The 26,143-nt window shown below is 37.7% G+C and overlaps 2 protein-coding genes across 5 annotated transcripts in view; both read right to left on the reverse strand.

The window, feature by feature from the left end:
- LOC127438578 (TLE family member 5-like) overlaps positions 1-2,316 on the reverse strand; it is a 46,647-nt gene extending 44,331 nt beyond the window's left edge. For both annotated transcript variants that reach the window (XM_051694263.1, XM_051694262.1), the window contains exon 1: positions 1,881-2,316. In XM_051694263.1, the coding sequence (XP_051550223.1) occupies positions 1,881-1,907 (27 nt within the window). In that variant the 5' untranslated portion in view covers positions 1,908-2,316. The remainder of the gene's footprint in view (positions 1-1,880) is intronic.
- A 2,237-nt stretch (positions 2,317-4,553) lies between these two features.
- LOC127438574 (guanine nucleotide-binding protein G(q) subunit alpha-like) overlaps positions 4,554-26,143 on the reverse strand; it is a 42,298-nt gene continuing 20,708 nt past the window's right edge. The window contains exons 2-8 of one of the 3 annotated variants that reach the window (XM_051694252.1): positions 24,864-25,048; positions 22,948-23,102; positions 22,139-22,267; positions 21,278-21,406; positions 12,921-13,050; positions 9,229-9,382; positions 4,554-8,712 (exon numbers count right to left, since the gene is read on the reverse strand). In XM_051694252.1, coding sequence (XP_051550212.1) covers positions 8,522-8,712; positions 9,229-9,382; positions 12,921-13,050; positions 21,278-21,406; positions 22,139-22,267; positions 22,948-23,102; positions 24,864-25,048 — 1,073 coding nt within the window. In that variant the 3' untranslated portion in view covers positions 4,554-8,521. The remainder of the gene's footprint in view (positions 8,713-9,228; positions 9,383-12,920; positions 13,051-21,277; positions 21,407-22,138; positions 22,268-22,947; positions 23,103-24,863; positions 25,049-26,143) is intronic. The other 2 variants (XM_051694253.1, XM_051694254.1) reach the window with 2 other exon arrangements.

Consider the following 26,143-nt stretch of genomic DNA (forward strand, 5'->3'; position numbering starts at 1 on the left):
TGTCCGCACTATTAATTGCAAGTGATCAAATCAGATTTGCACATTCAGACATAACCAACCTATCTGCATGGGTTGCTTTGGTAACGACGTAGGCGTAACCACGTGACAATGCTTTCAAAACAGATGCGGAAACAATGGAGGTGCATCATCTCGCTCTCCAAATAAGTGCCCTGTCCAGTCGCGGTGCAGAACTCCTCCGTCGCACAAGAAAAACTCAGCGACAGAGGAGAATGGTAAATATTGTGATGTTCCGTGCTGCAGTCACAGATTTTTGACGTCATCGTTGTGTGTCGCGTTAAGAGTGACGCAAAAGACAATTTGAAATCCGATTTGAGCAGCCAGAGCATCCGGACTGAGACACATGTAAAAAAATCAGATTACAATCGCATTTGAAACCACCTCTCGATGTGGTTTGAATCAGATTCTGAAAAATCAGATTTCATGTGGTTTTTTGATGTCCAGACTATCAAAAACTCATCTGGATACAATCTGGATATGCAAAATATCTGATTTTTAGTGGCAGTCTGAACAAGGCCTCAGTGTAGCAATCAGTGGGCGTTTCCAAACCAGGATGGGTGTTTCTAAACTAACCAATGAAAGTAGGGAATCTCAATGGCTTCAAAATGCCCACTGATGGGGAAAAGCCCATTTTTGTTCTGCAGAGATACAAGTCTCCAAAATTCCAGGTTTTCCATGACAACCCTGGTATTCCTCTAACAACTAGCCTGACTGCGGTAAAATATGACAAAATAATACGTTTGCAAAGCACTCCAAATTATCTCGCTCAAAACCTCAAGACTTCTAAAAACCAATGTGACTGCTTCTAGAACTAACAAATATGGTACAACTTGAATTAAGAGAGCACAATCAAAATATCTGCAATGTTAGCTCATTAATTAGTAACAGCATGCAAGAAACTTGAGGTGTGGTAACCATATTGACTTACCACATGCAAAACTTTAACAAGCAAAGCTCTGAATATGTCTAGACATATCACGAATGGCCTGACCACAGATAAACCCACTTTCACTACTTACCAAGGTTAGTTAATGTAGGTTGATCAGAAAGCAACACTCACTATGTGCAACCCAATCCATAAATGAGTTTATAATCTTCTATACTAAAGTGATGGTTGCAGGCTCTCTCTCCTTTGGTCAGATGATCAAGTTTTCTGCTTATCTTGCATAATGCAAATATATGCCATAACTGATTTACACCCTAGATTTTTTGCCAAATGTCTAAAAAACTCTTGTATTCTGCCAAAAAAAAAAAAAGAAAAAAAAAGAAAAAAAGTACATTATTTAGCTTATCGTATGCTGACATAAGAATCTGGCATTCATCCATTTCCCTTCTGGCTGAAATTGTGTCTATTTACCATAAAAAACTAATTCAACATTACATACTGAAAGATGTCAACATATACCATGTAAATAATTCTTCTAATGAGTCGGGGTGCTCTGAAATATCGCAATACCATGCACAGTTGCAAAGCACAGAAAGGTTTAGCAGAGGAAGCGACTAGACTTAAGAGGTTTAGGATTTAGAACTGACTAGATTTAGGGGTTTTAACATATTTATTTTGCCAACTTACACATATCAACACAAAATTCACCAACTGTTAAATGTTACCGCCACTCCATTCACACATCTACATTGTTCCCATTTGCCAAATCACTCTGCCAAAACATGCATTAGTGGATTATTTTGACAAACGTTGTGGTTGATAAATGAGAAAAGACTAGCATAATAAAATGCATGATAAATATTTAATCTTCGCGATAAGTTTCAGCTTGCACACAGTTGCCTCTCCTGCCAATGCTAAGCTCAGCCCAGCTAACAACATCAACATAGCGCCACAAAACGGCTCGATTAACACTTACCGAGTGCCTGGATTGTGGAAACATCATGTCAGTTTTTGTCTTCGGGGTCTTGCCTTCTCCTCGTCAAAGAACAGTTAAGCGGTTTGAAGAGACGAGGTTTATATTTGCCTGTGTTTTCTTTGTTTGCTCGCTAGCTGAGGCTCTTGTGGCAGCTACATGCAGCTCGCGCTGCTGCTATGGCAATAAAGCAGCCTGGTGTGTGCCGCACTGAGCGCGCTCTTTAACACGCATTCGGTATGGAAAAGAAATCCGTTTTGCAAATCGACGATTTGCTGCAGTCGGGTGGGCTTATGTTGTATTTCTTCTCCGTTTGCAGGTTGGGAATGAGCTCAGATAAGGACTCGTCTCTCCTCCTTGGTTGGAGGAAATCAAGTGGCTGGCTGTGCAAAATATGAAGTGGAGTTTTAGGAGATGATGGCTGCTGCTGCTGTCTGTATGGATGGTGAGTAAATGTGGAGGTGTTTCAAATCCTATTGAACTGCCCTACCTAGGCCACATTCACACTAAAACTCCAGTTATCAGTTTCCTAACGTCATCGTTTTCCAAAGTATGCTAATGGAGAGCGTTTTCGAAACGCTCAGTTTCTGGTGCCGGATAACACCATTATAATGTGGATGAGAGGCGAAAAACGAAAATGTATTAGTGTGGATGTGGCCCCCAACAGCATTAGTACGGAACCCCTAGAGTGGGATTTTTGTTCTGAAATAGGTAACTATTGTTATTACAGTCTGCAATATTAGGCTACTATAGTAAAAATAGTTAAACTGTGGTATTTGTATATTAAAACCATAATAACTTTCAAATTAGGATGTTTATTGCCATAGTTTTTGTTTTCTTGTACTATCACTATGGGTTCACTTCAAATATCATGGTTTAAATATGGTTACTGTAGTAAAACAATGGTAAATTTATTGCAAGGGAACGCAAACTATTACGAGGGAACGAACACAAACTATTGTGAGGGAACAAAACGTATTACGAGGAAACGTATTCAGAGGACACAAAATTATTGGAAGGGAACACAAACTATTGCGAGGGCACGTAAAACATATTGCAAGGGAATGCAAACTATTGCAAGGGTACGCAAAACCTATTGTGAGGGCACGCAAACTATTGCGAGGGCACACAAAATTTATTGCGAGGGAACGCAAATCTTATTACAAGGGAATGCAAATTATTGCAAGGGTACGCAAAACCTATTGTGAGGGCACGCAAACTATTGCGAGGGCAGGCAAAACTTTTTGCAAGGGAACACAGACTATTGAGAGGGCGCGCAAAACTTATTGCAAGGAAACTCAAAACTTATTCAGAGAGGACGCATAACTTATTGTGAGGGAACGCAAACTATTGCGAGGGCACGCAAAACTTATTGTGAGGGAACGCAAACTGTTGCAAGGGCACGCAAAACTTATTGTGAGGGGACGCAAACTGTTGCGAGGGCACGCAAAACTTTTTGCGAGGGAACACAAACTGTTGTGAGGGCACATAAAACTATACTGGAGGGAACGCAAATTTCAGGAAATTTTTTTTTTTTTTAAAAATCCCGCCCTGTCCTCTAAGAGACAGTACATTCGCACATTCGAATATTCGATGTAAACGTTTAAACAGCATGTTGTGGGAATCGTCTGAACATTCAATTCAAAGTTTGATTAGATCGTTTGGAACGCGAACACGATTTTGTGTCTACCATTGCTCTTTTATAAATCGTTTTCAGACGTTTTTGACCGTCGATTTCAACTGTTTAAACGTTTAAATCGAACAATTGTTTTCCCCCCTCCCCCAGCACCTCGTGCTGGAGCGCTGTTTTTTTTTTTTTTTTTTTTTTTAACTGCGTGTCAAGTAAAATAAATAAATAAAATAAAATAAAAAAAAATTCAAAGCGCATATTGAGACGTCTATGATTATTTTGATCATAAAGCGATTCTATTGGCTAAAAGAAGTATTAATATCACATGGAATTGCTGTATGACTACTGTTGTCTTAATTGTGTAAATATAACAAAGAATAACTTTTAAATTATATGTCACATATCATATTATTAAACCGAAGATATAAATGGTGAAATTAAACTTTCTCTGTTCTGTTTTCTCCAGTTAGCTAAGCCTGTTAGCCTATTAGCATAGCCACTGCCGGCTTCTCCTATTCATCACATTTCACGCAGACAGGCCTGTGGCGTCATTTTTATATCACAAGAACTTGAATTTGAAAAAGCCTCCGAATTCATGATCTTGAAAAATGACTGGGTGTAATCTGATGTTAGCCTGTGTGTTCGTGCCTGTGGTGTTGGGTGACATTGTAAACCCATGCCTGGTGTCAAAATTTTAACTTTCACTCTTTATCTATTATTCTGTCCAAAAATTTAATTTATATTCATTTCATGATTTTTGGTAGACCCTTACAGAAACTCACAGTGGTAAACACAGTTTCAAGGCTCAATTACTTTAGTAAGCATAGTTTTTGATATCAAGAAAACTGGATCTCCTTCAAATAGTGTATGATCGAATCTTAATTTAATTTTCTGAAGATTGTTATAACTAATATCAAATAAAGTCGCAAGTTTTATTGTAGTAGCAATAACTGCAATGTAAACTATGGTAAATATCTATAAGATGACATCTTGCTCAGCTTTCATTAAGGTAATGCTGTAAATGAAGCCCAGCACAAAACCAGAAGTATAGGAACAAAGTTTATTCCAATTTAAAATTGATATTTTTTTCTTTAAAGGAGAAGGCTATGAAAGTCATTTTCATGTATGAATGAGGTTCAGGCAACAGTGGTTGAAATGAAAGATACAAAAAAGAAATATGTCTAAAATACTGTAATGAACAATAATTAAGCCCCTTGTCAGCAGGGTTTCACGTTAATACAGTTTCTCCTTTACCCAGCCCTCTCCACCGAAAACAACCACATGCAATTAAAATGTAATTTCTTTTAAAAACAGCAGTTTGTCATCTTTATTCTTGAATACAGAATAAAATTGTCCTTTTCCTGTTGCGTTATTTACCATAATCACATACTTAATGTTTATTTGTTTTAAAAACCGGACCATAAAATACACTAGTCCTTTTTTAAATGATTTCCACAACATTGGCACTTGTAAAGAGTCTGGCTCTACAAATCAAAGGGATTGGCACACTCAATATAGTACATCATTTACATTTGGTATGCTTTTTAAAAAAAAAAAAATTAAAAAAAAATAAAAATAGAGCAACCAACTGAACAAGAAATACATTACAAAGTAATACAATACTTTGATTTTATACACCACTACACAAGTTTATTTTTTAACCTGTTTTATCAAAAACAAATGTATTATATTAAAGTGTCCTACATACAATTGTTCAGGTAATGCATCGACATCAGAAAATAAAGTAAAAGATAGCTTCATATTGTACGCATCCATCACAACAGTGTGGACCTCAAGCAAAAGCATAATTTCTATTCATTAGTGTTTGCATCTCTCCAAGTACCAGGAACAAGTTTGGAGGAACAGATTCATCACAGGAGTGGAGTCAGTTCCATTACTTACGGCAGAGTAGGTTCAGTGCATTGACCCAGGGAGGAAAACATATCAACCTTCACCACAAACTTTTGAGAATGACAAAAATCTTAAAAACACTATGTTGATGGACAGCACTTCAGAAATCAAATCTATTTTTACCATCTGCGCAACAAATTCTAATGTTTTTGCTGTACTTCAGTACTTAATGGGTACAAAATGACTAGCTTCAGTGTTTTCTGCAGGATAATGAATGAATGAATTTGTAGTTTCTCAGGTGCAGATTAGGCCTAGCCCTTAATAATAAAGCCTGTATATACACAAGCGTCAAACTTCCACACGTTCAAAAATGCCGTCATAATTTGCAGTACCTCCACTTTTAAATTGCAACAAGAGTTCGAAATTGGCATATTGACAACTGACAGTACCATCCCATCCAAGTAAACGTACAGTTTAAAATGGAATATGAAGATTCACCCAGAAACATTACTGTATGCAATGGGATATTTGAGAAACGAAAAATAAACCAAAAAAAGCAGCTTAACTGGCCTGGTATGGGAGGGTTGTTCAGTTAAGAATTCGATGTTCTGACAATTTGGCAAAACAATAAATGCAAAATGCACTGTAAAGTTTCAAATGCATACTGTATGTAAAGAAAGCTTAAGTGATTATTTAAATGCAAAGAACGGCAAATATATACAGCTATGTTTGTGGGAAAATGCATACGAATTGCATCCTTTCAAAGATGTGCAACCCGACACTTCCAAACAGAACAAACTGTCACAGTTAGAGAAACTTCGTAAAATACATTCAATAACAGGTAAAACAAACTGGTGAAATTTTTTTTGTCAATAAGTGACTACGTTGACTGTGTTTCATATATTTTGTTAAAAGCGCGGCTTTTGTCTCTTCTCAGGTTCAATGTAGATTCATATTTTCTCAAGCTTCTATTTTGTCAAGATATAATACAAAGCCAATTCAACAGAATAAGACAGAGTCCCTCTGTGAACATGCGCCAATGTGCAATAAAACTCTCAAGTTGTCCAAAAACAGTGAAATGTACGGTGTGCCATAAAATGACTAGTAAACGAGCCTCAAGAGTAATATGTTCAACCGTTGTGGCCCCAAAACCATACATGCACGACACAACTGTGAAACAAACACCGTTTATCACAACCAAGGAAAGCGGTTAACACTTAACCTCTCAATTTATTGAATTAACTTGATTGTACTCTGGAGAAAGCAGTCAGTCCAAATGCATTAGCTTACTTGAGATAACGAATAACACTTTTTTTTTTTTTTTAAAAGGAGGACTTTATCCATTCCGAAGATCGCGAGGACCTCACATGACCAGAAATATCTTTAATTTCAAGGTGTTCCCTGGACGCATTGCAAGCTGAACCTATGGAAATTGCAGGAGTCACCACGCTGTCCCTAATTCTTATACCCACTTCAGCGTACCTATTGCTCTATAGTCTTCATAGAGTCCTTTCATTCTGTCAGCTCCGCCCAAAATTAGCCCTTATGAAAGTATGAAAACTCACCTGAATTACGTTGTAAAGACCAAAAAACCAAAACAAATTTATGAAACATACTAAGGAATCCAAACAGCTATCAAGCAAGAAGATAAGGTACTACGAAACCGAGAGCAAACTCTCAAATTACAAAAATGCAAGCAGAGACCAGTTAAATTCTCAATTTCCTATTTGCATAAAGCGACGTTCATGAAGTGGAAATTCAACTTCCCATTTAAGCATTTCAAATATTCAAAAAAAAAAAAAAAAAAAAAAAAAAAAAAAAAAACAGAACTGTGACAATCAATTACAAAATACCAAAAGTAGATCACTTGCCAATGGATTTTTTACAGCAGTACAGACTCAATCCCCGCTTTCATTGTAGTGCGGTCATGCGGAAAAGTGAGTCCAATTTTCCACATCATTATATATCTGGTCCATAAATTACATAAATAAACAAATTGATTTCACTCTATATAGCACTTTTGTACTGCGCTGCCCAAAGAATTAATGGAACGAACATATTTATGAACATCTGAATCACTGGATATTCCGATTTCAAAGTTCCTCACCACATCTACAAAAACTCCTGACAACAAAATCCACGCAAATATTCATGTTATACTGTGTAGAAACTTGAATGAATTGGCTGGGAAATCCTTTTTGATTTCTCTGTTCAAAGACCAAAAATTAAATTGATTTGTGACGAAGCATGTAAACAAATCACAATCTTTCGCAACCTTCCGTAAATATCTTAACATACTAGCTCTATCCCTTTAATTGTACTGATTATATACCCAATACTGGCAAATATCGAACTTAAGAAAACAGTATGCCTCATGAAGAGAACATTTGTGAACACAAGGAAGTGGGTAGCCTGGCAAATGTCGCAAACAATTTCGGGAAGGAGGAACTTTGTTAGAGTTGTAAAAACAAAATCCAATGACATTTAGAAAACTGGTGTGGTTTTCATTACTCATTTAATCTTCCTAGTATTACAGAAAAAAGTCATGTGGTGCATCATCTCTCTTTAAAGTATGCCAGTAGTAATGGATAAACTTGAATCTCTATACATGACCCCTAATATAGTATTAAATCAAATCTAATCGCCTCCACCTCCTCTAGTGTCGTAGCATCTAATGGCTAAACTTACACCTGGTTAAATTCAGTGATACGAGGTGAAGTTTAGACTCAATGAAGAGCACAGGATGTCCTTTAAGAATCTTGCCCACTCTTCATTACGGATGCGTGCATCTTCACCCAGAGTGTTTCCGTTAAGTTCGTACCTCAGTTCCACTCAGGTAGAGCTCACCTGCAGCCCATCTACCAAGCAAATTAATGCCATTTATCATTAGGCACCACTTAAATGGCCCAGCCCTCATGATAAACTGAGAACCAACAAGGGAGAGAAGATGATACATCTATTAACTGGAGGGGTATGCCAAGAGTCAACTCATCCAGAGAGAAAAACAGGCAAATAAAAAGGACTAAGAACATGAAGATCCAGTGGCTAATGGGGTGAAGCGGTCAATTATTGTGCATGTGTCTAATACATAGAAGTGTGTAGTGCTTTCAGCCATATGTGGGCTGCAGGTGTCTCTCTCTCTCTCTCTTTTGGTCTCTCCCTCTCACACCAGGTTATACTCTTTGAGGTTGTGCTGCAGGATGGTGTCCTTGACCGCTGCGAAGACGAAGCGGATGTTTTCGGTGTCTGTAGCGCAAGTGAAGTGCGAGTAGATGATCTTATCGCTGTCCGGGTTCAGGTCCACGAACATCTTCAGGATGAACTCGCGGCCTGCCTGGGCGTCCCTCTGCGGACCTGTGGGTTGGTGGAGAGGTTAGTAATAAATTCAACTAGCCCTCATCTAAGCTAGGCATGATGACCGAGAACCAACATGGAACATGTGCTCTTTAGGGGGCATTCAAAAGTAAAACTAAAAATTAAATGAAACTTAAAAGCTAACTCAAAAATGTGCTCTTTAAGGGGCGTCCACACAAGGGTTGTTATTGTATACGAAGACGAAAACTAAAAAAAAACTGAAATACCAAAACCAAATATGTTGTTTATCAAATGACGACAGTTATCTGCAAAATCCATTTAAGACAAATTCTGGAAGTAATCTGTTCACCCCTAAACAAGTTCACTAAATACAAAACTGAATTAAAAAAAAAGTGAATCTGGAATGCAAGAACATTTCCTGTGTGAATGCCACCTCAGAGTGGAGGAATCATCATGTTGTATTTTCATTTCAACATGTAATTGAGGTTCACATGTCTACCACATGGTGTCACTGCAGGCTTTATCTGAAACTTAAATTGTTAGAGAAATATTTACCATCAAATTCAGGGAAATAGTCCACCAAGTGAGAGTACATGATCTTCTCCTCCAGCAGGTCCTTCTTGTTGAGGAATAGAATGACTGAAGAGTTCTGGAACCAGGGGTAGGTTATGATTGTGCGAAACAGCGCTTTGCTCTCCTCCATTCGATTCTGTATGATTTAAAACCAAAAAGTCCATAATGAGAGGATGGCCCTGCTGTGCTTGCATTAAGGGCTAATGCATCATTGAGCATAACTGTGGTTTGATTGTATTATGGCTAATGGGGTTCTATAGTCATCATTGGCCACAGAGCTCTATAGGAAACTATTAGGAACATGGTTTTTCAGTTTTTAAACCATTTGCAAACTAATTATCAAAAAGACCTTAGGGAAACTGATTTGCAGAACTCTATCAAACTAAAAAAAAAAAGTATGATGGCATTACCATTCAATTTGGTCATGTACCAGTACACTGGTTTTCTCGACTCCTACCACAGTAATATCACATTTTTTGGACATGTACCATGGCAATACTATAGCGTTTTGGATATGTACCATGGCAATACCAGTTTATAGAACATGAACCATGGTAATGCCATAGTTTTTAGGAATGTGAACCATGGTTGGTTGGTTTGTTTGGTGTTTATTGCCATATCAGCTACAATGGTTATTTCATGGCAAATACAGCTGGCGATCAAACAATTAATAAATACAACACACCTTGCAAAAACAATACATAGAAAAAAGACTATTCAATCCAGTACAGTAAATCAATTCTATAAAAAGATCCTTTAGTTGCACTTTTGATAGAAATTCCAAGAACTTTCCTGGGCACATCTTACAAAACAAGTCTTTCAAGGTTTTTCCAGATAAAAAGCGTTGTCTCATGATGTTAAAAAATAGGGCAGGTCAGGAGCACATGCTTCACAGTCAAAGGGGTGTTACAATATTGGCATTTTGGTGGTTGTTCACCCTTCAATAAATACCCATGGGTCAGTCTAGTGTGGCCTATACGACACCTTGTGTACACCACTTGGTCTTGTCTAGATTTTAAGGGATAAGTGTATCTTATTCCAACCATAGGGTTTATTTCAAATAGTTTAAGACATCCTTCCCAATCCATTTGGCATTTATTTAAAATATAGTGGTTGAATAGGGGCTAAAGGTCCAAGGGTGGGATTCTGCACTCTTTAATTCTTTCTGTGAGAGCTTTTTTAGCGACCGTGTCTGCTTGCTTATTTCCAAGAAGATCGCCATGTCCCGGAATCCAACAAAATATTGTGTTGTAATTTTTCCTCTACAGCTGATTTGCTTTCATTAAAATATCAACAATAATGGGATGTTCCATCTTCAAAGATTCCAGTGCTTGAAGACAGGATTTTGAGTCAGTGAGTACAATAAAGTTCCGCTCTTTTACATTTTCAATATGTTCCAGAGCCAGAAGTAGAGCACGGGCCTCTGCTGTAAAAACGGAACTTTGGTCTGGGATGTGAATGCCATAGTGCAGGTGACATGAACCATGGTAATGCCATAGCTTTTAGGATGTGAATCATGATAATACAATAGATTTTAGGAAGAGTACCATGGTAATACCAGTTTTTAGGATGTGTACCATGGTAATACCAGTTTTTATGACGCGTACCATGGTAATACAATAGTTTTTAGGACTTGTATAAATAATTTTTAGAATGTGTACCATGGTAATACCAGTTTTTAGGACAAGTACCATGGTAATACCAGTTTGTAGGATGTGAATCATGGTAATACAGTAGTTTTTAGGACGTGTACCATGGTAATACCAGTTTTTAGGACTCGTACCATGGTAATACCAGTTTTTAGCATGTGAATCATGATAATACAATATTTCTTAGGATGTGAATTATGGTAATACCAGTTTAGGAAGTGTACCATGGTAATACCAGTTTTTAGCATGTGAATCATAATACAATATTTTTTAGGATATGTACCATGGTAATACCAGTTTGTAGGACGTGTATCATGGTAATACAGTAGTTTTTAGGACGTGTACCATGGTAATACCAGTTTTTAGGAAGTGTATAATGGTAATACCAGTTTTTAGGACTCGTACCATGGTAATACCAGTTTAGGAACTGTACCATGGTAAATGACAGTTTTTAGGATGAGTACCATGATAACAGTTTTTAGGTTTGGTACCATGGTAATACCAGTTTTTAGCATGTGAATCATAATACAATATTTTTTAGGATATGTACCATGGTAATACCAGTTTTTAGGACGTGTATCATGGTAATACCAGTTTGTAGGATGTGAATCATGGTAATACAGTAGTTTTTAGGACGTGTACCATGGTAATACCAGTTTTTAGTAAGTGTATAATGGTAATACCAGTTTTTATCATGTGAATCATAATACAATATTTTTTAGGATGTGAATCATGGTAATACCAGTTTTTAGGACGTGTACTATGGTAATACAATCGTTTTTAAGATGTGAATCATGGTAATACAGTAGTGTTTAGGACGTGTACCATGGTAATACCAGTTTTTAGGAAGTGTACCATGGTAATACCAGTTTTTAGCATGTGAATCATAATACAATATTTTTTAGGATATATACCATGGTAATACCAGTTTTTAGGACGTGTATCATGGTAATACCAGTTTGTAGGATGTGAATCATGGTAATACAGTAGTTTTTAGGACGTGTACCATGGTAATACCAGTTTGTAGGATGTGAATCATGGTAATACAGTAGTTTTTAGGACGTGTACCATGGTAATACCAGTTTTTAGGAAGTGTATAATGGTAATACCAGTTTTTATCATGTGAATCATAATACAATATTTTTTAGGATGTGAATCATGGTAATACCAGTTTTTAGGACGTGTACTATGGTAATACAATCGTTTTTAAGATGTGAATCATGGTAATACAGTAGTGTTTAGGACGTGTACCATGGTAATACAATAGCTTTTAGAATTGGTCCCATGATTCTACTAGTTTTTAGGAAGTGTATAATGGTAATACCAGTTTTTAGGACTCGTACCATGGTAATACAATAGTTTTTAGGACGTGTACCATGGTAATACCAGGGTTGCACTTTATTTTACAGTATGTGTACTTTCAGTATACTTTGTGTACTTACCAAAGAAAGTATGGGGTAATATAAGGTAACTAACTACATGTACTTAATATGGGTTAAGGTTAGGGTTAGTACTTTGTAATTACTATAGTTGTTGTAATTTTATAGTATGTAAATGTAGAACAGTACTGTAAAAAAAAAAAGTGCTACCATTACCAATTTTAGGATGCGTACCATGGTAATACCATGGATTTTAGGTTGTGTGGTAATGTAATACCATTTTTTTTTTTGTGTTTTTTTTTTTGTCTTCACAGACCAAGTGTTCAGTCCAGTCAGCAACAGTAACTTTCAATACCCATAAAACAATTAATAAAACAGTATTACTGGGTTAACCGGTATTGTTTAAAAATCCTATATTTCGTGTGGGGAAAAAAACAATTCAAAATTCACTGAACCACCTCAATATCCTTGTTCTTAAGATAAAAATCCATATAGACGCTATGAGAAATTAACCAGTTAAGGAAGATGAGGGTGTTAAGTCTAATCAAATCTTTTTGCTTCTGTACAACATCTGGGACAACTTTCTCTTCCACATACTCAAACCAGTTCAGACACAAAAAAAAAAAAAAAACCCCACACACATTACCTCATTGTCAGACTCCACGAGGACCTGGTCATATTCGCTCAGGGCAACCAAGAACATGATGGATGTGACGTTCTCAAAGCAGTGGATCCACTTCCTGCGCTCTGATCTTTGCCCTCCAACGTCCACCATCCTGAGATGGAGGTAAGAACGTATGAGTAGACATAAAGGGAACCATTTTCCACTGACACAGTGCTGGTGCCCAATCAGGCCCCATTCCACACATTTCCACTGAAAAGGTGGGTGTGATAACATGCCCATGTAAAGTTGAAAAAAGAAACACCAATTTCATTTGGTTAGGATGAAGCAAAACGTATCTAGATTGCTCCCATTATAAATCAACGAATCGTCTACACTTAAAAGCACCCAAATTGCATTATAAATGTATATAAAATTGTGTGTTGATTGATTAGTATGAACCCCAAGTAACGGTCATTTGGATTCAGTGGAAATGCCGGCTGGTTCTAAAACAGGTTTGCAGATCCCTTGGCCAAGCACCTGACGCAAACAACATTTTGGTGGAAAAGAGGTACTAGATTCGTCTTCAAGTAATAATGTTCCTGTTTACACTCTTAGCTGGTTTTAAAACATTTAGTTGCACAATTGAATTGGGAGTAATAATTGTTTGGACAGAGCTGATTCATAACCAATTGCAAATTAAATGTAGTGGCCTTGCATGCCACCAAAAACTAATAGGTCTTCTACTCAAAGATGGAATCACTTGTCATACAAAATTAGATACTTCTTAAAAATCACGCCAGTAAATATTAAATTAGCATTCTGCCAGAAAAATCATGAGGTTAATCTTATTACATTGGGAATTTATTCTTGCCGACATACACAAATTAAGTTGGGTCAGTGTGCGTTTTCCAGGTTATTAACCGTTTGGATAATAGAATCAAACTTCAGTGTTTCTTATGAATCAAACAACAGAAGCTCTAACCATGACAGCAGAGGCAGGATGTCACCAATCTAATGTCAAATTACAGGACTACTGAGATGAGAATATAGCATGCAAATATTATTTTATTTGCAATCGTGGTGCTGGAGAATTTGAGGGCGAATGTACTTCTCTGCAGTCATGTACGTAGCAGGGCAATAGATGAAATTTTCACAACATATTTGCGACTATTTTGCCGGCGATGGAACAATATAATCATTGTGATATTCACAATGGTGCGTAATGAATGATATTACATTTCCTAAAAAGTCTGACACTAATTTAGCGATACTTCCTTGTCTCGTGACTCGAGTTTGAGAGTCAAGACCGATATTTTAATAGCAACTTCGATTTACACTAACAAAAACAGCATTACAGTTGGTAATTTCGATTCATTTCAGTGAATCGGTTCAAACCGGCCATTTCATTTAATTGATTCAAAACTGAGATTCAATTATTTGCTTGCATCACTCAAATATTCACATCCTGCAAGTCCCTGCATGTAATTTCTCATGTATTAAAATGTTTCATATATTTGTTATTGAAAAATCTATTTGAAGGTCACATACAAATAGTCAAAAAGCTATACTGTACATACTGCAAAAAACATACTGTACATACACTTTTTTACAATATACTCGGAGCATTTTATTAGGTACACCTGTAAACCTTATTCTTGCCATTATCTAATCAGCCAATTGTCGCACCAGTGCTATTCATAAAATCATGCAGATACGGGTCAGGAGCTTCAGTTAATGTTCACATCAACTATAAGAATGGGGGAAAAATTTCTGTAACTGCTGATCTCCTGGGATTTTCACACACACAACAGTCTCTAAAGTTTACTCAGAATGGTGCCCAAAAAAACATCCAGTGAGCGGCAGTTCTGCGGACGGAAATGCCTTGATGAGAGAGGTCAACTGAGAATGGCCAGACTGGTTCAAACTGACAGAAACGCATCACAGAATGCACAAATGAAAGCGGAGGCTGCAGTAGGCATAGGCTCACCAAAACTGGACAGTTAAAGACTGGAAAAACATAGCCTGGTCTGATGAATCTCGATTTCTGCTAAGGTAAACAGATGGTGGGCCTACTGCAGCATCAGCTTTCAGTTCTTGGCTGATAGAATTGGAACCTGACATTGTTTTTTGCTGTTGTAGCCCATCTGCATCAAGGTTTGACGAGTTGTCCATTCCGAGAAGCTATTCTGCTCAACCGTACAGGGTTGTTATCCGAGTTGCCGTAGCCTGTCAGCTCTCACCAGTCTGGCCATTATCTGTTGACCATTATCATCAACAAGGCGTATTCGTCCACAGTACTGCCTTTCACTTGATGTTTTTTTTTTTTTGGGGGGGGTACCATTCTGAGTAAATTCTAGACACTGATGTGCGTGAAAATCCCAGGCAATCAGCAGTTACAGAAATACTCAAACCAACCAGTCTGACACCAACAATCATGCCACGGTCCAAATCATTGAGATCACATTTTTCCCCATTCAGATGTGAACATTAACTGAAGCTCCTGACCTGTATCTGCAGGATTTTACGCATTGCAGCCACACAATTGGCTGATCAGATAATCACATGAATAAGTAGGTGTACCTAATAAAGTGGTCGGTTAGTGAATATTTTATATATATATATATATATATATATATATATATATATATATATATATATATATATATATATATATACATATATATATATATACTACTCTCTCTCTCTCTCTCTCACACACACCAATCAGCCACAACATTAAAACCACCTGCCTAATATTGTGTAGGTCCCCCTCGTGCCGCCAAAACAGCGCCAACCTGTTCTTCTCACAATTGTACACAGCGGTTATCTGAGTTACTGTAGACTTTGTCAGTTCGAACCAGTCTGGCCATTCTCTGTTGACCCCTCTCATCAACAAGGCTATTCCATCTGCAGAACTGCCACGCACTGGATGTTTTTTTGTTTCTGGCACCATTCGGGAGTAAATTCTAGACACTGTTGTTTGTGAAAATCCCAGGAGATCAGCAGTTACAGAAATCCTCAAACCAGATCATCTGGCACCAACAATCATCCATGCGATTATCTAATCAGCCAATCGTGTGGCAGCAGTGCAATGCGTAAAATCATGCAGATACGGGTCAGGAGCTTAAGTTAATGTTCACATCAACCATCAGAATAGGGAAAAAATGTGATCTCAGTGATTTGGACCGTGGCATGATTTTTGGGGCCAAAAACAAAAAACATCCAGTGTGAGGCAGTTCTGTGGACTGAAATGCCTTGTTGATGAGAGAGGTCAACAGAGAATGGCCAGACTGGTTCGAACTGACAAAGTCTACGGTAACTCAGATAACCGCTCTGTACAATTGCGGTGAGAAGAATAGCATCTCAGAATGCCATTCTGAGATGCGGGTTGGCACTGTTTACACAATATTAGGCAGGTGGTTTTAATGTTGTGGCTGATCAGTGGGTGGGTGGGTGTGTGTAATATATATATGACTGATCATGCAAAAAAGTCTGATCAAGTCTTTTATTTAAGGATAGTGATCATATGAAGCCATTTATCATCACATAGTTGTTTGGCTCCTTTTTAAATCATAATGATAACAGAAATAACCCAAATGGCCCTGATCAAAAGTTTATATACCTTTGAACGTTTGGCCTAGTTACAGACACACAAGGTGATACACACAGGTTTAAATGGTAATTAAAGGTTAATTTCCCACACTTGTGGCTTTTTAAATTTCAATTAGTATCTGTGTATAAATAGTCAATGAGTTTGTTAGCTCTCACTTGGATGCACTGAGCAGGCTAGATACTGAGCCTTAGATTGTGCTCCTTGAAATAACCATACAGTCTTTTTCCAGAGCAGCCTGTATTTCTCCTGAGGTTACCTGTGGGTTTTTCGTTGTATCCCGAACAATTCTTCTGGCAGTTGTGGCTGAAATCTTTGGTCTACCGGACCTTGGCTTGGTATCAAGAGATCACTGAATTTTCCACTTCTTAATAAGTGATTGAACAGTACTGACTGGCATTTTTAAGGCTTTGGATATCTTTTTATATCCTTTTCCAGCTTTATAAAGTTCCATTACCTTGTTACGCAGATCTTTTGACAGTGCTTTTCTGCTCTCCATGGCTCAGTATCTAGCCTGCTCAGTGCATCCACGTGAGCGCTAACAAACTCATTGACTATTTATACACAGACACTAATTGCAATTCAAAAAGCCACAGGTGTGGGAAATTAACCTTTAATTGCCATTTAAATCTGTGTGTCACCTTGTGTCTGTAACAAGGCCAAACATTCAAGGGTATGTAAACATTTGATCAGGGCCATTTGGGTGATTTGTTATTTTGATTTAAGGAGCCAAACTACTATGTGATAATAAATGGCTTCATATGATCACTATCCTTAAAAGTTTTTTTGCATGATCAGTCATTTTCAAAATCAATGCCAAAATTTCACAATTTCTGCCAGGGTATGCAAACTTTTGAGCACAACTGTATATAATTATATATATATATATATATATATATGTGTGTGTGCGTGTGTGTGTGTGTGTGCGTGTGTATATTTAGCTATATCACCCAGCCCTAATTCGGAGACATTCCTCTTTAGTTCTGACATACAAATACAACATGAAATTAAAGTGACAGTTTTAAACTGTATATTTCTCAGTAAGGAAGCAAAAGTAACACACAAAAACATGTAGACATGCCACAAACAAAGAAAGAGAGAAGTGTACGGTTTCAGATATGCAACATCCACTCAAAGACAAGGAGAAAAGTGTACATGACAGAGCTAGGAGAAAGATGAGATGGCGTGAATGAGGGAAAGCTTGTTCAAAGACCTGGGCGCAGAATTAGTAAAGCCCCGGGACAGATGGAAAAACAGAAATGCAAAAAAAAAAAAAAGTATTAAAATGAGAAAGGATGTTTTCAATGAAGCAATAAAGGCCTATTCACAAGACCTTGAATCAAAACAATGCGTTTCTGGACATTTTCACACTGTGAACAAAAATTGGTTTAACAACAGAACAATGCTTTTTCCTGGAGGAAAAAAAAAAAAAAAAAAAAAAACCCTCATGGAAAGAAGATACAATCTTTCGAGTCATGTGACTGGAACCAGTATTCGAGTCAGGTGACTAGAATTGGTATTCCTGATAGACAGCTGTCAATGGGGCTAACAGCAGTTGATATTGCTAGTCTCCAAGTACAAAGACTCATAACAGTAACAAAGTGAGCAAAAAGTGATATGAAAAGCAATTTCTCATGCAATGGAACTGTGTGCAAGATACATTTATGATACCTACCAAGCAACATGTTATTGCAACAGCGGTACTAACTTCTAACAGTATACCTCTTATGTTGGCTTGACAAAGCTGTTATTTCTACAAACTTGTTTTTTCCCCCCAAAATCCTTAAACAGAGACCTACATTTCTAACACTAACTCATCCAAGAGCTTTCAAGCTACATTCACCAAATTCGGCAAAGATCTTCAGACAGTTCTAGAATAGTGTGCTATATCTTTCCTAACTGATCGGACTTAAGGTTTACACAGTGGATTATCAAATATAGAAAAAAATACCTTAGATTTACATTTACAGAATATTTAAATGAGTCAACGGAATGCTCAATTCGAACTCCATGTCAAATATTTAAAATGTAAACAAACCCACACAAGGCCTTTAAACTGCACTCTCTCTGTATAACCATTAAACTTAGTTTAAACTAGTTTTAAACATTCAAAGAAGGCTGTCAATCATCAAAGCTTGTCAAACTACCCATCTATTTGTCCCTATAAAACTGCGAAATATACTTATATTATACTATCACTATAGTACTGCATTACAGCAAAGGAAATTTGTATTAGATGCCTCGTATTTTGCATTACAGTAAGTGAAATCTTTGTTTGGCAAGCCGTAGGCCATTTTATTTTTTTCAAGCAAAAGAAATCTGTTTGAGAATGTTTTTTTATTTTTCGTTTCACTCTTGGTGTGAACAGAACTCTCGCCTGCATTTTGTTTTGCATTTTCATTTCATTGTTTAAATAGGCCTTAACACTACACCAAAAATAAGTGCATAGCTAGAATGTGGGCCATTCTAAGCTGAGACACTCATATAAAAGGGTAAAACTCACTGCTCCTTATTTAAATAAAAAAAATATTGACAAGACTAAAACAGAAGGGAATCATCACAATTCTCAGCTGTGCTATTTTTTATTTTATTTTTTTTACTACACCTGCACTACAGCTCACTCTGTGCAAACATCAGAGTAGGACTTTATGTAGGCAACAGTCTCGCTACCTCAGTCTCTAGTGACCAGGTATAAAGCTTTGATAAATGGACTCCTTCAGGAGCTACAACTGAAAATAAAGCCTCTTCAGCCAGCCTCCATTCCTGCAGGAGGTATAACTGACCTACTTACGAGGATAAGCTCTTTTATTCTGAAGGACGAGGAACCAACGAGAGAAAAAAGACGGTTCAACATTTTTAAAAAAAACGTTTCAACGGTTGGGGTTCAGGAGTTTGACCATGTATGTTACCTAACCAAATTACATAACCTTACTATTTCATAATATCACCTACAGCTTATTTGCATTAATGCTTATAGGTGTCAAGGTAGTACGATTAACTTGGCATTTACGTGGAATGTGATCTTTCCACCTCCTTAGCAGTTAAGCAGTTCTGAATAAAAAATAAAAAATACAAAAAAGCAAACATGTTAATTCAACGTGTCTAGCATGGAGCAAGAGGGAACCTTTCGAGTCTAACCATGTTGTAAGCAAAGTTATTTCTGGCGCCAGGGTGCGTAGGAGGGGGTTTGACACACTGGCTTCCAATCGATTTGCAGGCTTGTGTGATCACCTCTGTTCAGATTCTCGCTCTCTCATCTCTGCTCTACATAAGGAGGGTTTGTGGAGGGTTTCTCGCTGCCGCATCACCTGCCTAGTTGCGTTTTGTAGACATTCCCCTCTGCGGGTCTGAACTCAAACTCCTGCCTGTGTGGGAATGTTTTTTTTTTTGTATGGAATGTATTTGGCTTCCAGCCAATCAGTTGCAATGTTTAATGGGTGAAAGTACCTGTATGTCTTGTTCTTGCTATTGTCAAAGAACACAAACACTCTGGCATCCAAGATAAACTGACTGGTTAAAAAAAAACTCAACTGTGAGTGAGGTTTTGTGGTCATACTTCAAAGACCATCAATTATACGATTGGAATACAGAACAAAAATGTAACAATACAAAAGGTTTTATACAGTATCAGTAGTATTTCCAACCCAGTTGGGTAAACGAGTGGTGAAATAATGAATCCTTCAGGCTTGGTTCTCAAATATAACAACTTTAAAGACTGAATTATACAACAAGTCAATAAAAAAAAATAATAAAAAAAGTCAATACCACATTTGAAAAACAAACAACACTACAGGCTTTTGGTACAATATCATTAGTACGGGTGGTAAAATTACAAATCCAGTAACGGCGAAAGCTTAGCTCTCAAATACTGCAATTTTTTTAAACAATAAATAATCAGCCAAGTCTTCACTAAAGTAGGATTGGTAACTTCATACTCTGGTGCTGTCGGACTGAACTTGGGAACTCAGATGCAAAACAAAAATGCTGTTGGTAGTAATGCTTTTGTTGCAACAGCAATCGAAAATCAAAAAAACAGTACTGCGAGTTAAAAGCTAATTATCACCGTTTTAATTTAATTTGTGTATATTTTGAAAATTGTTATAATTAAGATTGCTTAGCGGCATCTCAGTTTTTGCTGTTGAATTAAATTCAAAGAATCGATTTTGGAACAAACACAAAAATAATTGGTGTATTGGTGTTAACTACAAAAACAATGTGACCCTAGAACCTGTTGATTGGGAGAACAAGGATGAACCATTATGGTTTAATAATCTGATGGCCACAATTTTAACCCAAGAATGTATTGAAATATATAGTACTTAAAATATATCAAAGACAAACTTAAAAATGTTAACTTTAAAAAGTGATAATCCAAAGAGGCCATTCTGACTGAACGTGTTCTTGCGCAAAAAAAGACGCACATTATATAGAACACTATAAAATTAAAACTTGCATTTCTTTAACTTGACACGGCATCTACAAAACGCAGCCCTCGTGTGAGATGTGGCGCAACGGTAAAAACGTCCGTCTCGTACATGTTTGCAAAAACAGACAGATGAAAAAAACACATTGAGGGAACGGCCCCCAAGGACGACCCTAATAGCAACATCACAGAGAAGTGGATGTTGTGCAGCGTCACAAACAAATAAGAAATAAAATAATTACAACATTGCCCAATTAACCAAAACCAAAAAAAAAACCCAAATCAACGCATAGATTTACAGCATGCAACATGAAAATGAAGAAATTAAAACTGGGGGAAGACCCATCTAACATCATAATGTTCTACCTGAAAATGATGCTTTGCAAGTCGAAGGGATATTCAATAATCCCTGTGGTTGGGATGCGAACCCTAAGCACGTCTTGCTGAGTTGGCAGATACGATGGGTCTGCGATACGATCCAAATCACTTAGATAGCTAGAGAGAAAGAGAGAGTAGGAAAGAGAGAGAGAAGAAGAAAGAATCAAGCATGGCAGCAGATCCCCCTTAAGGAGCCCGAGAGCTTTGAAAGAGCAGTGGTGTAAGAAAATGCCATTCACAATCCTTTTGTGTGACGGCACATCCTCCTGCTAATTCAACCAACAATCTCTTTCAAAAGGTTAGTCATAACCCTGACAGGACCTGAACGTTGTTCAACATTTTACTTGGGTTCTTTAAATGAATGGTTCACCAAAAAAAAAATTCTGTCATTGTTTACTCACCCTTATGACATTCAGAATGCAAAAATAGTGTGTAGTCTTTAACCACTCACGCTTTAGTGTGACTTACGGTGACAACATTTTTGAATATGGACAAGATGTGATCTTAGGCAGATGGGATGATTCAGTTGTTAAAGACTTAATTCAGTCAGTTCTTCATAGAAACCTATTGTATGACTTTAAAAGACTTGGAATATAGTGTGCAAGTGGGCTACTTTTATGGTGTTTTTGTAGTTTTTAGAGCTTTTGCCTTTCACGGGAATACAACCGGTTTAGACCTTCATGGAAGGGGTGAGTAAATAACAGTTTTTGGATGAACTATTCCTTAAAAGATCAAGTTAAGCCCTGTGTGTGAGAATGCGATTAGGAAAGGCAGCAGCGCAGTTGCAACAGCAGGTTAAAGGTCAGGAAACAGCAGCGACAGTGAGGGTGTGCCGTGGATCGGCGCTACCTGAAGATTATATTCTCCAGGTCAAAGGGATACTCTATGATGCCAGTGGTTGGCACTCGGACCCTCAGCACATCCTGCTGGCTGGGCACATATCCCGTAGACGATATACGCTCTAAATCGCTAAGGTAACTGTGGAATGAATCGGTGAGAAGACAGAGGCATGTACATGTGTATATATACAGAACTACACAATAATGAGACCCACATGGAATTTGCACTCACATTTTCTCTGTTGATTGTTTGGAAAAATTTGTCAAATGGACTGAAATATGTAAAAAGGCTAAGAGTACTGCACTCTTATTTTGGGCAAAAATATTCAAGTTTTGCCTTTTAAACCTTTCATGGCGCTCTGCGATACTTGATTCTGATTGGTCAGTTGCACCAGTCTTACAATGTTAGCTAAACCATATAATTGACAGCTGTCCCAAGCAAGCCAGTTTCTTAAACAGCTGTGCTATTTTCATGCCTTGCATATCCATTTTTTCTCACAAATTTCAACTCAAGGGTTGGGGTGTGTGTAGAATGTTTTGAATGACAGGGACTCAAATTGTTCAAGAAGAATTATGCAGGTGTAGATTCCGTGTGGGTGTAACTATAAGGTAGCTATGATGCTATTGTTGACATAAGGGTGATTTATTATTTCTAATTGTGATACTACCAGTATAAATATACAGCTGTGGCTTATTACATGTCTGACAACAAAAACTTGTAACTGACTCAAAGTAGAGATTTAGCATTCAAAAGAACTCAATAATTCAAAGCAATTAAGTTAAACAGTTAATGGCCACTGACAGCACAAACACACTTACTATTTAGTGGAGTCAGAGAGCTGGTACTCTCGTCTGCGGTCGTAGGCTTCCTGGATACCTGGATCTGTCCAAAGCATCTTTATTGCACTGATGTAGGGCTGGTCAAATGAGCAAACCTTCTCCACGTCAACCTCTCGAACCAGAAGAGCATTGGACTGTGGATGAAAACAGCCCATTTTTTTACTTTAAGGGACAGTTATTCCAAAAATAAAAATTGTCAATTTACACCCTCATGTTTTTGAAATAATTGCTGAAATAACAAATTGGGTTAAGAACTGTCCAATGCATTATTAAAACCTGGAAGGATAGTGGTGAACCTGAATGTGGTCGAAAAAAAGTTGAATGATCGTCACATCGTGTATAATAAAAAAAAAAATATTCGGCAGTAGAACTGACGGCTATGTTCAATAGTCAAAGTAAGAGCATTTCCACATGCACAATGCAATCACTCATTTGTTAGTGAGGCTAATCGGAAAAAAATACTTCAGTTTGCTAGGGAGCATAAAGGTTGGGCAGTGGAGCAAAGGAAAAAGGTCATGTGGTCTGATGAGTCCAGATTTACCCTATTCCAAAGCGACGGGTGTGTCGGGGTAAGAAGGGAAGTGCATGAGATGCACCCATAATGCATAGTGCCCACTGTACAAGCCTCTGGAGGCAGTGTTATGATGTGGGGTTGCTTCAATTGGTCAGGTCTAGGCTCCGCAACATTATGCGGCAATAAAATGAAGTTAGCAGAGTACCTGAATATACTGAATGACCAGGTTATCCCATCAATGGATTTTTAATTCCCTGACGGCACGGGCATATTCCAGGATGACAATGCCAAGATTCATCGGGCTCAGATTGTGAAAGAATGGTTCAGGGAGTATGAGGAATCATTTTCACACATGAACTGGCCACCACAGAGTCCTGACATTAACCCCATTGAAAGTCTTTGGGATGTGCTGGAGAAGACTTTACGGACTGGTTCAAATCTCCAGTCATCAATACAAGAACTCGGCCAAAGATTAATGCAACCCTGGACGGAAATAATCTTTCCGCTTTGTTGACTTGTTGCTGTGCTCCATCCAATGACGTTTGATATCTGGTCTGTTCTCGCACATATGCACTCTTAAAACCCTATAACAATGCCGCTGGTGTGTTTACATGACCACATAAGCCACGTTTTCTGTGAGAATCCTGTGTGTTAAACCGCTTTCTCTTAATCCCTTAAACGGCATAAGGAAATCTGCGTTCTTGTTTACATGACGTTTCGGAACGCAGCTTTCTGCAAAAACCCTGGAATAAACAGTTTAAGTACATTTAAATGTGGTCACTTACTTACATTTTGGGTTGTTTCTCACCAAAACCTATCGTATGCTTTAAGACATAGAAAGTGATGCACGAGCCACATGGACCACTTTTATAATACTTTTGGATCCTTTTTCTGAGCTTTAAAGTGAGACTTTCAACTGCATTGTATTGAAAAGACAGATTGGGACATTCATCAAATGTTTTCCTTGTGTGTTCCGCATAAGAAAGTAAGTCATACAAGTTTGGAATGAGATAAGAGTGAGAAAATGATGACAGAATTTTCATTTTAGGGTGTACTCTCTCTTAAATGGCTATGTAATACTAATACAGAAAGGATTAGAACCAACAAGGTCACCAAAGTTGTCAAGTTAAAGTTCAAGGATCGTCGTTAAGAAATGTTAAAAAATTTTTAAAACCAAAACATGAGAATAATTAACTGTAATTCTGCACCCAAGACAGACAGCTGACTATGGTGTAACAGCAATAAAATGTACAAGCCAGGCTTGTAGTTCTTTTTATAGCCACGTTTAGAGCCTATCTGGGTATGATTTGCATATCAGCGTGCATTGAAAGCATGATTACAGTACAGTGAAGATAGTGATTGCTCTGAGTGCAAGAGTCACCTTGTTTTCTTCGTATTTGAATGGGATCTTGAGGTGCTCGGTGGCACGGATCATGGCCTGCATGGAGGTGAAGATGTTCTGGTAGACAAGTTTGGTGAAGCCACGTTTGTCCTCGTCAGTGTAGCCCGTCCCATGAATGATGCGCATCTGTTTGATGAACGTGCTCTTGCCGCTCTCTCCTGTGCCTGAAGAGAAAGTTTTACAAAAATCTTTGTAGAGTTCAGGAGTACAAAGAAACTGTAAATGAGAACTCAAAGGGGGTATTTATTATAGCTTTCAGGTCATGAAGTCTAAATGTAAATGCCCAAGACACATTAGAGACAAATAGTAATCTGATCCCTCAAACCACCTCAGGAGAAGGCATGAATACAAGACTCAGAATACAAGTTTATAATGCATTTGGTTGTTCAGGCCACATACGCAAACTTAACTTCTTCCAAAAAGAAATTACGCATGCACAGACGGACCAAATAAATTAAATAAAATATATATATATATATATATATAAAACACCCAGTTGTCCTCTATAAATCTCTCTCTACTGTTTGATTTGATTTGGCAAATTTAACACTGTTGTCTTTTGTACAGGAATCAAAGTAATTTTAGCCATGTCGAATTAAGCATAATTTCACTACCTACCATTATCAACATGGAGCAAGGTATGAATTTATAAGTCAGGGCTCTATAGTGCAAGCATTTCATTCGCATTTGCGAGATAAAATTACTGTGCGAATGAGAACAATTATTTGGGTACACCAGTGTGAGTGACATCTGACACACGATCAAAACCATATGCAACTTACACATGGTCTACACAGGACGAGCACGATGTTGTGCCGCAAAGCCTTGAGGCTATCTACGTTAGACGCGTTAAAACGAACATTTTAATTTTTATTTGACTTGTTGCCAGGAGTAGTGCCAGCATGTGCAGCACAAAATAGAACAGGGTACCCGTTTACTGTCAGCACGATGGACGCCACTGATTATAATGGGAGCGATTTGCTTTTGTCGAATCGCGCCATGCCTCTCGCGTTTGGTGTACACAGGGCGTTACATTTAACAGTGCTATTGTCATCTTTTCATAGATTTAAAAGTTCAGAAAAGGGTTCTGAAAAGCTTTTTCAGTTGTTGGTCTTCATCGTTGTATTTGTTTAGTATTTTAGTGCTGAAGCTTTTAAAGGGGTCAACGTAGAGGCGCATCTGACAGCGCACTGTTTTACGTGCCCTTATAGCGACACTGAACACTGCAATCAGACCAATTATGCTTTAATAAATACTTT

The sequence above is a fragment of the Myxocyprinus asiaticus genome, chromosome 49 (assembly GCF_019703515.2).
Source record: "Myxocyprinus asiaticus isolate MX2 ecotype Aquarium Trade chromosome 49, UBuf_Myxa_2, whole genome shotgun sequence".
Taxonomy (NCBI): Eukaryota; Metazoa; Chordata; class Actinopteri; order Cypriniformes; family Catostomidae; genus Myxocyprinus; species Myxocyprinus asiaticus.